At 34.0% G+C, this 16,074-nt stretch overlaps 1 protein-coding gene across 1 annotated transcript in view; it reads right to left on the reverse strand.

The window, feature by feature from the left end:
- Positions 1–16,074, reverse strand: part of LOC141461625 (ribosome quality control complex subunit NEMF homolog) — a 53,848-nt gene that overhangs the window by 25,201 nt on the left and 12,573 nt on the right. The window contains exons 6-9 of the mRNA XM_074142799.1: positions 10,732–10,917; positions 6,110–6,402; positions 2,821–2,907; positions 1,508–1,707 (exon numbers count right to left, since the gene is read on the reverse strand). Of these exons, the coding sequence (XP_073998900.1) occupies positions 1,508–1,707; positions 2,821–2,907; positions 6,110–6,402; positions 10,732–10,917 (766 nt within the window). The remainder of the gene's footprint in view (positions 1–1,507; positions 1,708–2,820; positions 2,908–6,109; positions 6,403–10,731; positions 10,918–16,074) is intronic.

Raw genomic sequence — 16,074 nt, forward strand, 5'->3', positions numbered from 1 at the left:
CAGATTATGAATTGGAAACAAAATTTAATTTAAATAACGTAGACTAATGGTTGTCTAATTTAAAAAATATTCAGTCTCGCTTTAATTATTATTTCCGTCAGAATTGTATATCTAAAGCCCTAAATTCTTCATCAGGCAGAATTTACAAAGAATTGAACTTAGATGTTCAATATATGAATGATGAGCTGCCAATAAGTTACATCAGTTGGATAACCAAGTCCAGAGGAGAATTATTATATTTGAATTGCAGTGTACTTAGAGAGCCGTCAAGGCATTTATGTTCCCTCTGTAATATGTCTCATTTAGAGAACGTATACCATTTTATCGCTGAATGTCCTTGTTTGAAGAAATTCAGAGTGATACATTTTAACAAGAGCACTCTCTCTGTGGAGGAGTTAGTACAATATCTGAATGGGTACAGGGGATGGTTACCTCTCATCAATTATTGCAAATACATTATTTGATAAATTAAGGAATAAGTTTGATCCTATACATGAAAGATATTGTTCACTTAAATATGTGGCAGGAGATTTCCAATTTTTTTGGTAATTAAACGCAACTCTCCCAAAATTACCAAATAATTATTAAACCTTCTTGTTTATAACAGATGTAAAATTAATTTTTAGCCATCTTGTGTACGCTTGAGAACATCTAAAGCTCTTAACATTTGATATTTCTTAGAACAATCACTCGGAAAACTACTTATTTCCCGATATTAAGAAAAATGCTAGCTTTACAGCCTTGGCAATATTTTTAGTAGAAATGGGATGAAAAATACATGAAAATGACCTATCGCGTGCTCTTCTTTCTCTTTGATAACAAGTTATAAAAAATTGAAATATGATTAATAAATACCAGATTTTGAAATGGCCTAGCACCTCTAATTTTGAAGATATCGAATTGCGGTTTCCGGTTTCTTTAATAACTTTTTATACTCTTTAAAACAGTATATATGAAGGTGGGGGTCAACCGCGAACCCTCATTTTTGGTCGCGCGTCAGCCGCGTATGCGGGCAGGAATCTAAAATCAAGTCACATATTCTGAAACTAGAGTTTGCGGGCAACAAATTTTTCCTCTACCACTTTTTGCTCAGTTCAACCGTTTAAGCATGAAATGCATTTGAGCCGTCTTAAAATGAACACCCTGTATATTAAATACATATTTCATATTTTACTCCACATTTATATTTTATTTGTAATTTTTTGAGTACTTTTTAGTGTTTTTCTCAACAGGATGTGTAATTTTGATTGGTTTATTTTATTTTATTATTTTTTTTCACACAACTCCGCTGACGGTCAGTGACCAAGCAAACATCTTTGTTAATATATTTGTTTGTATGTACATAAGTTTCCAAATTTGTTATCAATAAAGATATTATCTATCTATCTATCTACACCTTAAGATTACCGCGAGCACACCCCATCAAAAAAAAAGTGTGCATTTGTGTAAACAAAGTCATAATTTCTATAATAAGGAAATAATTTTCTTAAAAATTTGTTTTACTTACCGAGAATATTATCAGAACTAACAAACCAATAGAACTTTTCAAACCATAGTTCCTGGCGAAAATTGTGTAACAATCCTAAACCTACTTTTTTATCTTCTTCAACTGGTATTAAGGCCTTTGCATCCGTCATAACCTCTGCGTCCGTACTGCTCACTACTTCAATCCTGCTCTTTCTCTTCTTTTTACTGGCCAACTCATACCTTTTAATAAACGCCATTATTTAGTTCAAATTCAAAAAACTGCCAAATTAATTCCAAGATGGATACCATCTGGTTGCAATCAAAGTAAGAAACATACATAGTAACGAAGTTGACCTGGGTGGAGAAGAAAGGCCTAGAGGTTGAACGACCAAAGTCAGTAACAGCCCGCCACTGCATAAACAAAAGGGGCGGTATCTACTTGTGGCAGAAAAGAAAGGCCTAGATTGTTCTAGGGGTTAAGCGACTAAAGCCAGTAACAGGCCACCACTGTGTAGACAAAAGGGCCAGTCTATACCTGAACTAGAAAGGAAAGGGCTAGATTGTTCAAGGTGTTAGTGACCTGTGTAAAAGCCAGCTAAGAGAAAGGCCTCAGTTGGGGTGGTGGCATATGTGTTTTCCCAGCCAGTGATTGACAGGTAGGAGCGAGACATTGAGTAGGAGGAGGGCGGCCCCAGCTGAGGTGGTAGCAGTATGTTTTCTCCAGCCAATGAACGTCAGGAGGGCGTGGAAACTTATGCTCAGAGAGTTGGAGGAGGGCAGTCCCAGTTGGAGGGAGGCACGCAGTTAAAAGGAGGCCGACACAGCTGGAGAAGTCAGTTTTTATCAAGTTTTAAGGAGTTCTTAACGAGTGTTAATCAGTTTTAATCAGTTAGTTTTGAGTGAGTCTTTGAGAGACAATTTTGGGAGACACTTTGGAAGTGGTAGTTTTGAGAGAGTCAGTGTTACGGAGTGCTTCAGTGTTAGCCAGTTGGGCAGGTAGTCAGTTCGTGAGTAGAGCTTTGCTAGTGCGGTTGAGTCTAGCGCAATTCGGTGCAGTGTGGACCAGGGGTCAGTCGTGGAACAGTTTTGTGGCGTTACGTAGTGAATAAGTAACAGTAAACTGTTGTGACTGTTGTAAATGGTGACTGTAATGGATAGCATTAGTTGATAGTAAATGTTAATGTGAGTAAAGGTAATGTGTTAATAAATCAGGTTATTACTTACAACTTTAGCGAGTTTTATCATTTAATCAAACCCACATATTTAACGTAACTAGTGGCAGGCATTAGTTGTGTAAGTAAAGTTTTTTTAGAAAAACTTTACAATATAATACAAGAAACTAGAATGGATTACCTTTTAGCGTTTGCGAAAGCAGATACTGACAAGTCGATCACCACTGGGCAAGGCACATTTACTTCCTTATGTGTCCTACGCGGATCTCTGAAAATGGATCAAATATTAATTACTGAACTATCAAATTACTTTCTCTTGTTGTACACCAAGTATAGTAACAGTATTCCATGAACAGTAACAATATACCAAGTATAGGAACAGTATTCCAAGAACAGTAACAATATACCAAGTATAGGAACAGTATTCCAAGAACAGTAACAATATACCAAGTATAGGAACAGTATTCCAAGAACAGTAACAATATACCAAGTATAGGAACAGTATTCCAAGAACAGTAACAATATACCAAGTATAGGAACAGTATACCAACTCCAAAAGTTAAAAATAACAACTTTTGCACCCATTTTCTGGCCATTAAGTTATTTTTATTCATTATTTCTTACAATTTCTTTAGTTATAGCAATAACATAACCACCTTTAACAGTACAAAAGAGTTATGAACCGCGCTACAGAAAATGATAATTAGAGAGAAATCTACCAAACGCTTTTCCCAAAAAGTGTTTCAAAGATAAGTTAGAGGATATTACAAATAAAACACCAGGGAAGGGATTAGCAGTGAGGTTAGCATACTGGACTCCCACGCGGCGGTCCCGGGTTCGAATCCAGCTGCTGACCATTAGATTTTCTCTTCCTAGGAGCTTCTTACAGCTCACTGTCCGGTGATGGACAGTGTTGTCTGTAACGAGAGAAAACTGTCCGGAGGGCGGCAGTGCACTGAAAAAAGCTCCGGGCGCCAATAACCTTAGATGTTGACGCGCCTTAAATCATAAAAAAAAAATTAATTAAAAAAAATCTTAGGAGATGTTTTTGAGAAAAAACCCATGTACTAAAAATCTATTCATTGCCGTTGCCTATCAGCCTGATTTTTTCAAATTACCCAATTTTGTTTCGCATTTGATGCCTTACAGGAGCAAGACATTAACAATAAAAGTAAATAAAGTAACGTAAACGCCTGTAGGATGAAAAAAATTAATGCCAGTTTCAGTCTTTATAAACTTTATTCTGCCGAGCTTTCGACCTAGGGGCTAGGTCATCTTCAGGGCTAATTTACAATGTACGAGGATCGTTTGAAAAGTCCGTGCAAAGTCAGAGAGATAGCACCACTGGCGCGTATCGAGGTTATGTTTAGTTAGTAGCATCTCTTGGAAGAACACACACCAAGTTTCAGCCAGATCGGTCTATTTCTTTGTGTTTGGCATTCGTTTGAATCGAGGAAGTCGAGTGATTTTCAAAAAATGGACGAAAAAGAATTTCGTGAGTTGTTTAAACACTACTTTATGAAAGGCAAAACGCCTCAGGAGACTAAAGAGAAGCTTGATAAACATTATGGTGACTCTGCACCTTCGATTAGAACAGTTTATAAGTGGTTTCTAAATTTTCGGAGTGGCCATATGGGCACAAGTGACGCTGAACGTTCTGGACGCCCTGTTGAGGTTACTACTCCAGAAATCATTGATAAAATCCATGATATGGTGATGGATGACAGAAGAGTGAAGGTGCGTGAGATTGCTAGTGCTGTGGGCATCTCGAATGAACGGGTACATAATATTTTGCATCAACATTTGGACATGACAAAGCTATCCGCAAGATAGGTGCCGCGATTGCTCACGCTTGACCAAAAACGAAATCGTGTGAAGTGTTGCAAGGACGGTTTGCAGCTGTTCCAGAAGAATCCGCAGGACTTTAAGCGTCGTTCGTCACTGTGGATGAAACATGGATACATCACTACACTCCTGAGACCAAAGAACAATCTAAACAATGGGTTACCAAGGGGGAATCTGCGCCAAAAAAGGCGAAGACCGTTCCTTCGGCCGGAAAGATTATGGCGACTGTCTTTTGGGATTCGCAAGGAATAATCCTCATCGACTATCTGGAAAAGGGTAAAACTATTACAGGCGCATATTATTCATCGTTATTGGACCGTTTGAAAACCGAGCTGCAAGAAAAACGCCCACGATTGGCCCACAAAAAAGTCCTTTTCCATCACGACAACGCACCAGCTCACAACCTCAGCAGTTGTGGTCGCAAAATTAATGGCAATAGGGTTTCAACTCGTTTCACATCCCCCCTATTCTCCAGACTTCCTCGGACTACTATTTGTTCCCCAATATGAAGAAATGGCTGGCGGGAAAAAGATTTTATTCAAACGAGGAGGTGATTGCAGAAACGAATGGCTATTTTTCAGACATGGACAAATCCTATTACTCGGAAGGGATCAACAAACTAGAGCAGCATTGGACGAAGTGCATAAGCCTAAAAGGAGACTATGTTGAAAAATAAAAAAGGTTTACCCCAAAAAATTAAGTAGTTTTTATTTTTGCACGGACTTTTCAAACGACCCTCGTACTATTTTACATCATTAGAGAGTTAGTGTGTCTTCTGTCTTGTCTGTTCATGAATACACCACGAAGAAAACAACAGGAGTCCATGAACAGACAAGACAGAAGACACACCAACTCTCTAATGATGTAAAACAGTACATTATAAATTAGCCCTGAAGATGACCTACTCCCTAGGTCGAAAACTCTAGGCAGAATAAAGTTTATAATGACTGAAACTGGCATTAATTTTTTTTCATCCTATTGAAACTATGATTCAGTCACCAAAAATAATGAACAGTAAAGGCCTATTTTAATTTTTTTTTTTTTCAGGCGGAGCTTGACGTCCAGCTACCATTAGATTTCTTGTAAGGAAAGAACATATTTTACTGTAAACATTTTTTTCTAACAAATACATAGTTTAAGAAGCAGTGCACTAGATCAATAGCCGCCTGTAACTATTTGTTTTATTTATTTTTATGATTTAAGGCGCGTCAACATCTAAGGTTATTGGCGCCCGGAGCTTTTTTCAGTGCACTGCCGGCCTCCGGACAGTATTCTCTCGATACAGACAACACTGTCCATCACCGGACAGTGAGCTATAAGATGCTCCTAGGAAGAGAAAATCTAAGGGTCAGCAGCTGGATTCGAACCCGGGACCTCCGCGTGGGAGTCCAGTATGCTAACCTCATAGCTAATACCTTCCCTTCAAATTGTTCTTTATAAAGAAATATAGAATCTAAGAAGAGAAGAGACATTATTACCTATTCCAGTTTAATTTTTTATCATGTCTTTTTTCAAAGCTTTCCACTTATGGTCTAGGTCTAGAATTCTAGATTTTTTTTATGTAGGTTCAAAAATAAGTTTCCAATATGTGAAGAGAATGCAAAAATTACTATTTGATAAATTACCTGAGCAACAAGGAGATTCTGTTTGAAACAACAGTGGTATCGAATATCACAGAAAAGACGTCGAATCCAGTTTGAGACAAAGCGTGAAATCTCTCCACTAATTCTACCCAAGAAAGTTTTAAATTTTCCGCTTGTCTATACTCTAAAATAATTTTATCAATTATTTCACTATTGGCCATTATCAATCCACATTTTCTTTCATTTTCATCTGGGCTGTCCATCAACGATTCGAAGTTTTTGCTCAAGTCACTCTCTGCTTTCTTCTCAATTCTTCTCTTTGAAGCTACTTTTTTCTAAAGTAAATTAAAACAAAAAATACAGGTGTTACAACATAGGTAGTCAAACAGTCCTTAACTGAGCAGCTCACTGAGATCAGCCACATTTATTTTTGAATTGGTTACTGACGACACTCAGTTGAAGATGCGTACATTCTTTCGATAAGAAAACCAAATGCTTTCTATTAAAACTGTCCGGTAGGACAGTTGTATAAGGGTTGATCATCAAAAACTGCACGAAAAAGAGTAACGTTGAAAAACACCCAACTTTGACAATTTTTTTCTCTTTTTCTATAAAAGATAAAATTCCCAAATTTTCTTTTAAATGTAGGGCAAATCCTCCTTTACAACTGTAATTTTTTTGCAACAACATAGATATAATAGATTTCGAGAAAAAAGTTGCTGAAAATGAGCAAAAACGGCATTTTCAAAAATGGTTGTTGTTCTTCTTGTTGTTGTTACCTTTTTTGTAAACTACGTAGCGCCTAAACGCGTGAACCGATTTTCATGAATGAGGTGTCATTCGATTCGGAATTTTATATAGATGTGCCTTTTGGGAGTCTCGACGCTGTACATTGAATGGGAGAGGAGTTAGCCCCCTTTATGTAAGACCCCCTCCAAAATTATTATTTCTAACTTCTCTGTAAATCGAGACCCCCAAAAGGCACATCTAAATAAAATTCCGAATCGAATGACACCTCATTTATGAAAATCGGTTCACGCGTTTAAGCGCTACGCAGTTTACAAAAAAGGTATTTCTTTCTCTGTAAATCTTGGCCCGATTTTGATAAAATTTGGTAGGATCATTGGGTTATGGCTTCCCTACGTAACATTAAAACGACATTCTGCTCTTACACTTGTTAAGAGGAAGTATAGCAATCGTTTCAAATTATCGAGACGTGAACCGATTTTCATGAATGAAGTGTCATTCGAATCGAAATTTTGTTCAGACTTGTATTTTATTAAAAGTCTCGAAGCTATGCCTCATAAGGAGGGGAGTTTGCCCCACCCAAATAATAGACAAAAAGAAAAATCTATCCAAAAGGTACAAAAATCTCCTTAACAAAAACTTACAGTTTAAAATGTTAAGTATAAGGGTTGATTAAACGCCAAAATGCACACAAATCAGCAGGTAACCAACATTTCATTCATACTTCATTGATATTATTTAAGTAATTTTACTGCATTAACTTTTTATTAAATTTTTTATAATTTATTAGATGTCACAGACCCTTATGCTGGCCAGTTCATTCATTATAAGTTTTTTGATATAATAATAAAAGGTGAGTAATATCAACATAATTAGTTATAAAAATTTAAGTAATTTTACTGCATTAACTTTTCCTTCACATTTTTAGAATTTATTAGATGTCACAGATTATGAATGAACTGGCCAGCATATAAATTCTAAAATTAGTGACATCTAATAAATTCTAAAAAATTTAATAAAAAGTTAATGCAGTAAAATTACTTAAATAATATCAATGAAGTATGAATGAAATGTTGGTTACCTGCTGATTTGTGTGCATTTTGGCGTTTAATCAACCCTTATACTTAACATTTTAAACTGTAAGTTTTTGTTAAGGGGATAGTTAATACAAGTGTTACAACAATGAAACGAAAAGAATCTGTATAAGCTACTTGTAGCGTTTTGAAAGAGAAAAAAATTTACACATACCAAAATGTTTGCTAAAATATTTTTTTAAATTTCCAGCAGACTTCAAAACAAGTATGTCGGGGTAAAAAATTCAAACCTATTTCCTTCTTTAATTCTATAATTTTTCAAGATGTTAAAGTTCTGCCCGGATCCATTATTAGTTTTTACTGCGGGAGAGTAACTGCCTGTATAGTGGATTTTGGATCCGTTGTGGGCAACGTTCGGGTGACGCCTAAGTATAAAGTAAAGTAAGTAACTATATAAAAACTGAACAAATAATTAAGGAATGCATAATATCGTTCTTGTCCTGCTTGCATAAGGAACTGGGCGAGTCTCAGTTAAACTTATACAATTTCCCCCATTAACCAATAGTTGAGGATTTTTTTGACAAAAAAAGTGGTAAGTTGGCAGGCAACCCGGATCACATCTACAGGGTGTCCCAAGCTATATGGATAACGAATTTTTCTCGGAAACTAAGATAGCTAGAAAAAATTTCTGCTTATCTAAAAGCATTTCTAAATCTAGGTGTATCAGAAACAAGCCGGGATTGCATCAGTAAATAAACTAAAGCAGAGAATAATAGATGCCAGTAACTCGGTTAAAGCCGAATCTATTTCTTGGCAGTAAGGGATAATTGGCAGGAAAGAGCATGTCTATGTATCTCTAATGGTGGAGGCCAGTTCGAGCATGATCTGTAATATTAATGAGGAGTAAAATTTATAATAAAACAGTACTTTTCTTCTTATTCAATCAAAAAACCGTTATAATATTATCATTTTGAAATTTCTTATAAGAATCATGTTTTCATTCATAACTTGTAAAATATCGCTCACAGAAAAAAAACCGTTCGAGTAAATTTTTCTTTAAAAAAAATAGAGAAAATTTGTTACCCGTCACCTCTAGTTTCAAAATATGTGATATACCAATAGATAAGAAGATACAATATGCAAAAAAAGTATTTGCACACCCTGTTATTTTAAGGTTTCATATAAAAAAAAAATTCGCTTTTTTACCCAAATTACGTTTATTTAACTTCTTATATCAAACACTATAAGATGATAAATTTAAATATGCAAAAGAGTCAAATAAATTAAGTATAAAGAACATAATGTTACTTTATACTGCAAAAAAAGTATTTGCACAGCTGTAATTTGGGATCTCTTGACATGTAAATAAAACAAATGCCCTAACAAAAGAGGATTAACGTCACCTTTGGTACTGTCTATACTCCCTTTACTAGATTCATTAGTTTTAATTGTGTTTTCAACTAGTGCATTGAGATGGCTCCAAAATCTAGAAAAATTCCTGTGAGTGTGAAACAGGAAGTGCTTATATTACATCGTGCTGGAAACAGTAATAGAGAAATCGGAAATAAAGTAAATTTATCGTTTTTAACAGTGAGGTATATCATTAAAAGAGGAACAACAGAAAATAAACAGCGAACAGGTCGACCAAGAGCCTTAAATGAACGGGAGAGGAGGAAGGTCGTCAAAGACGCGCTGAGGAAACCAACTCACAGCGCTCAAAAACTTGCGCATGACCTGGCGTCTTGTTCAGGAAAGACGGTTACACCTCAAACAATAACAAACGTCCTTCACAATAAAGGTATACGAGGCAGGCGACCCTTCAAAAAGCCATATATTAGTGAGATTAATAGGAAAAAACATCTTGAGTTCGCCAAAGAATTTATTAAAAAACCTATAGAATTTCGGGAAAATTTTTTTTTTTTCTGATGGAAGCAAGATTGAGGTTTTTAAACCACAAAATATAATAACAATCTGGAGAAGAAATAAAACTGGTTTGAATACAAAAAATATATTAAAAACTGTTAAGCATGGAGGAGGAAATATCTTGGTTTGGGGCAGTATGGCTTACTCTGGGGTGGGTAATTTAGAAGTTATTGAGGGCATAATGACAGCTCGGTCTTAGGTGGAGATGTTGCGAGGCAACTCGAAGGCAAGTGCTGTAAAATTAGGTTTGGAGAACGATTTTCATTTCCAGCAGGATAACCATCCAGAACATACGGCCAACATTACAAAAGAATGGCTCCTTTATAATGCCCCAAGAAGATTACTGAACCCACCTCAATCACCAGACCTCAACCCAATTGAAAATCTGTGGCATATTTTGGACAGGAAAGTCCGCCAGACCTCTATTACAAGTAAGGAGCACTTAAGACAAGTGTCAGTTAATTCCTGGAACAATTTATCAGATGAGGTGACAAGAAATTTAGTTGAATCAATGCCAAGGCGTTACAAGCCGTAATTGAAGCTAAAGGGATGCACACTAAATATTAAGGACAATGTTATGATTGGTTATGGGTCAACCAAATTATTTTTTGAAATGTTTAACTAGGTGTGCAAATACTTTTTTTGCAGTATAAAATAACATTATGTTCTTTATACTTAATTTATTTGACTCTTTTGCATATTTATATTTATCATCTTATAGTGCTTGATTTAAGAAGTTAAATAAACGTAATTTGGGAAAAAAAGCGATTTTTTTTTATATGAAACCTTAAAATAACAGGGTGTGCAAATACTTTTTTTGCCTATTGTATATAGACAAGTATTTGCGATGAAAAATCTATTTTGATTATTTTCCAATACCAAGAGAAAATATAAAGTAAAAAAATTAAGGCAAACCTTAACGATTTTTACTCTCCATAATTTAACCTTTACAGTACTTACCACCTGTTTAATATCTTTAATTTTTTGCTTTTTAATCATCCTGAGACGATAATATTCGTCGACAGCCTTTGAAAAAGTCCTGAATTTAGTGTAAACTGATCTTTTATGTTGACAGAACAAGTACGGATGAAACTGTTTATATTTATTTTCATCCTCAGCGGTTACTGCTGCTTTAATAATATACCCCTGAAAATAGATCCTGAAGTTAGATCAAATTATTAGACTGTTTAATATTACATTTAACATTTTTAATGAAAGCCATAAGAAAAAGTTCGTTTACAAAATTAATTTTTCTTATAACTTATATCATTTTAATACTAAACCGCAAATAATATGGTACTGATTGAGCGAGGACATCAAGCTTTCTTTAGAGTTTCACTAAAATCAATGTTTTTTAGAAAAAGAAATAACAAACTAAAGAGATAAATGCCTTAACAGATAAATACTAAGTATGCAATGAGAAATCCATGTTTAAAGAATATTAAAAGAACCGCTCCTAAGTATATTACAAAAGTCTGAAAAATATATTCAAGTAGAATGGCACTTGAGTTAGCTGATTAGGTTTCCATTCTGATACCTCAACTTCAAACTGATCGTCTTCTGTGACTTTTCCGTTTTTCAATCGCGCTAAGTGTAAACCCCTTAAACTAAAGATGGTAAATGTGCAGGATTCAAATAAACTTTCTTGTATTAACAAGGTCTAGCATTCAATTCACAGAAATAACATCGTTCGAGTGCCTCCACGAAATTCCTTTTTCACGTAAAAAAGTTTCCAAAGTTACGGTTTCCTGGAAATTTTGTAAAAATTACCGTCTGATTATGTTCTTTAAATTTAAAAAACCAAAATCCAGTCCTTGCAATCTAAAATTCTTCGCTCTATAGTAAACGCTCCTTTCTACGTCACCAATCAAACCATTCACACAGATATGAACATTCCTTTCGTCATACAAGTTGCAAAAACACGTAACAGAAAATTCCATCCTAGCATTCAAACACATCACACATCCACTTGTACAACATCTATCTTCCAGAACATTTCCAGACAACACTTCTAGGACAGTCTTAAAAGACAGTGGCCTCGCGATCTCCTCTCTGATGAAGAGAGTCAGTAGAATTTAGAATGTTTTTGGAGTGTTACCAATGGGTAACTTCTCCACTCTGATATGTGTATGTTATTTTATAGTTATCATTGTTGCTTATAACGCAAAATGTGTTGATTGTAACTAAATAAATGATTAAAAAAAAATGTTATTTCCACCAAAAGTGTACTGTATCCTTAACAAAAACTTACAGTTTAAAATGTTAAGTATAAGGGTTGATTAAACGCCAAAAGGTACACAAATCAGCGAGTACCCAACATTTCATTAATACTTCATTAATATTTAAGTAATTCTACTGCATTAATTTTCATTAATAAGTTATTTTTTAGAATTTATTAGATATCACAGACCCTTATGCTGGCCATTTTCGTCTACAAAATATATGTTCAAGTAGCACTTTAGATTGACTGTAATATCTAGTTATTTATAATAATCAAACTATTAATTACAGGTTAAAAAGAAAAACGTTATAAAAAATAAAATAAAAATATGAGGCTAAAAAATTCAAAACCTTGTTTAAAAAAATGCTTACACCAACTTACATCAATGATTTTGTTTATTTTATTTATTTATTTTTATTTCTTAAATAAAAATCGTCGGTTTAAGTTCATTCTTCGATTAAAGTAATTGTTATTTTATGTAGTAGTCAAACGTTTATAATAATAGGTAATAATTATCTGGCTTTATCGCAAATAATATAGTTTTCTTCAATTACATTCTCCATCTAGGTGTTCTTCCCACAATCTTGTATATATGTAATATAAAGTAAATAAGATATGCATATATTTAGGACAGCTAATTATTCCAGTATTTTACTATAAGTAAAATTAGAGGGACTAAATTAAATTACAATAGAGAAATGAATAATTATTGTTTAATAATCTACTTGTTATTAACTGTGTGTTAATTGTGCTCACGAATATTTTGGTAAGACGAATTCAAGACAGTAGCCAATCTAACTTTATCTTTACTTTAACATGCATGTACGTATATGTGATTTATCATAATTATAACAAAAAAATAATATAAATGAAGTGACCAGCATAAGGGTCTGTGACATCTAATAAATTCTAAAAAATAACTTATTAATGAAAATTAATGCAGTAGAATTACTTAAATATTAATGAAGTATCAATGAAATGTTGGGTAGTCGCTGATTTGTGTACCTTTTGGCGTTTAATCAACCCTTATACTTAACATTTTAAACTGTAAGTTTTTGTTAAGGAGATTTTTGTACCTTTTGGATAGATTTTTCCTTTTTGTCTATTTTACAAAGTTACATATCTGCTTTACAGATTTTTTTAAAATTTGGAATAAGCAATTCTATCATTATAACCTGATAAGGTGTTAACTACCACTGGAGAGATCTTTTTAAAGAATGATTGTAGTTGCGGCTCCCAAACCATCCTCAATAACAATTTTTTTGAGAAAGCGTTTTGAATAACATAGGAAGGTATTTGTACGTAAATAGCAAAATTAAACTGCGATTTCAGTACTTCCTTTTAAGAGGAGTAAGAAAAATAAACTAGGATTGCAGTACTTCTCCCTAAAAGGCAAAGAGGCAAAGATTTTTTAATCGAACAATTCATTGATTTAAATCGGTTCACTCATTGATAATTTAAACGATTGCAGTACTTCCTCTTAGTAGGAGCAAGAGAATCAGCAACGTAGAGGAGCTTTAACCACTTATTCGAGCTGAATTTTATCAAAATCGGACTAAGCGTTATAGAAATATTGGTAATAATAGTTATAGAAAGGGCCTTATTTGGGTGGGGCAAACTCCCCTCCTTATGAGGCACGGAGCCGAGACTTTTAAAGTGCAAATCTGTATAAAATTTCGATTCGAATGACACTTCATTCATAAAAATCGGTTTACGTGTCGATAATTTGAAACGATTGCTGTACTTCCCCTTAACAAGTGTAAGAGCTGATCGCCGCTTTAATGTTACGTAGGAAAGCCCTAACCCTATCATCCTACCAAATTTTATCAAAATCGGGCCAAGATTTACAGAGTAATTAGTAATAATAATTTTGGAGGGGGCCTTACATAAAGGGGGCTAACTCCTCTCCCTTTCGATGTACAGCGTCGGGACCCCCAAAAGGCACATCTACATAAAATATTGAATCGAATGACACCTCATTCATGAAAATCGGTTCCCGCGTTTAGGCGCTACGTTGTTTACAAAAAAGGTAACAACAAGAAGAACAAGAAGAACAAGAACATTTTTTGAAAAAGCCGTTTTTACTCATTTTCGGAAACTTTTTTCTCGAAACCTATTAGATCTGGGTGGTTGCAAAAAAATTACAGTTATAAAGGAGGGTTTGGAGTAAGATTTAAAGAAAATTTGGGAATTTTATCTTTTATAGAAAAAGAGAAAAAAATTGTCAAAGTTGGGTGTTTTTCAAAGTTACGCTTTTTCGTGCAGTTTTTGATGGTCAACCCTTATACAACTGTCCTACCGGACAGTTTTAATAACAGACTAGTGTTGATTTCAATATAACATTGGGCCGGGTCCTGTTCACCAAGAGTTTTATTCCTGCGATCCTTTGTGGGTGTAGTAAGAGAAATTTCTCCTTTTTACTATACCTAAGGGTCCTTACCAATCGCTTGTGCTTATTATCAACTTTGATCTCCAAGTAACACAAAGCTTATTTCAAAAAAATCAGCGATTGCAACGCAATCAGACAGAATGACATGTTAAGTATTTTATACTTAAATTCAAAGTAAATTGTTGAATAAAACTAATGTTTAAAGTTCATACCGTTTCCTCTAACTATAATTCTCACATTCTTTAGCACAAAATTTTCTTCAAATTCGAAATTTTAGCTACTTTTGAGATAAGACTAAGTAACCCCTCACCCACGAAACCTTACTAATAGCAATTTCCACAAATAACTTGAAGAATAATTTAAAGTTAAAAAACTGAGAAGCTCTACAACAAATTTAAAGAGATTACTCTTATTATTGATTGTTCTTATTATACAAATGATTGGACAGTACTTTACACTGATTTCGCACTTTCAAGAGCACCTCACCAGTTCTGCTCTACTTTAAGTACTTCTTGCAAGAATGTTTTAAAATAAAAGCTACATCAGGTTGCCTGTAGGAAATCACTTTATACAAAACATTCTAGTTTTACATCGATTACTTTTGAAAGAATAACTTAATTTAACTTATCAACTTGTACTAAAAAATTCACGTCATTTTCCATAGTTCACTTACAACGTTTACAAGAAAAAATTGCTAGCTATCTTGACGCTAAACAGAGTTAACTGTCATTACGTCTGCAACATACAGGGCGAACCAGTAAGTATTGTCCATAGGCCTACTGTTTGTAGTACATCTAAAGTGGAGTTCAATGACGTATTGGCCAACTTCATATTTTCCACTGTTTTTGAGTGACGTCACTTTTAATTTTTTTTTTTTAAATCATTACTTTTTTGCAATAAAAATGTTATTACTCAGAAAGTTTTAGTCCGAATTCGATTCTGATAACACGTTTAGAAAGACAGATAAATTTCCTAAAAATTGATACCATTTTGAAGCATAAATTATTCTCCAAACAGTCATAATCTTCCTCCGGAAACTGGGAAAATAAAATTAATCGAAATTTTTAAGAAAACTCATTAGGCCCTTACGTGATCATTATCAGACCTAGGTGCTGGCACTTTTTATAAAAGTTTCCTTGTTTAATGGGCTTTCAAACGGTATATCATTTTCCAGGATTCCTTTTATCTTCGTATGAGAAATTACGTTTGTTTTTGCAAGAAAACGTGTTCACGAGCACTCAACAGTGTTAGTTATCATCAAGTTGTTTAATTCATTGAAAACTCTTTTAGATGGACCAGTAGTCAATTTTTAAAGTAGATTGTCTTAAAATAAGGAAGTCAAAGGTTACAAATTGCACTTTTTTTAAAAAAAAAAAAAAAAAAGGTTAAGGTTTATTCACATTATTTTCTTTTTCAACAGTGTATTGTATGTGAAATTGTAATTTGGAGTAAATACATACTATATGAATTTTCGTATATTAAAACTGTCCGGTAGGACAGTTGTATTAAGGATTGATCGTCAAAAACTGCACGAAAAAGTGTAACGTTGAAAAACACCCAACTTTGACAATTTTTTTCTCTTTTTCTATAAAAGATAAAATTCCCAAATTTTTTTTTAAATAAAGGGCAAATCCTCCTTTATGACTGTAATTTTTTTGCAACAACCCAGATCTAATAGGTTTTGAGAAAAAAG

Source organism: Rhodnius prolixus, unplaced genomic scaffold (assembly GCF_049639745.1).
Source record: "Rhodnius prolixus isolate KJV_2025 unplaced genomic scaffold, Rpr scaffold_12, whole genome shotgun sequence".
Taxonomy (NCBI): Eukaryota; Metazoa; Arthropoda; class Insecta; order Hemiptera; family Reduviidae; genus Rhodnius; species Rhodnius prolixus.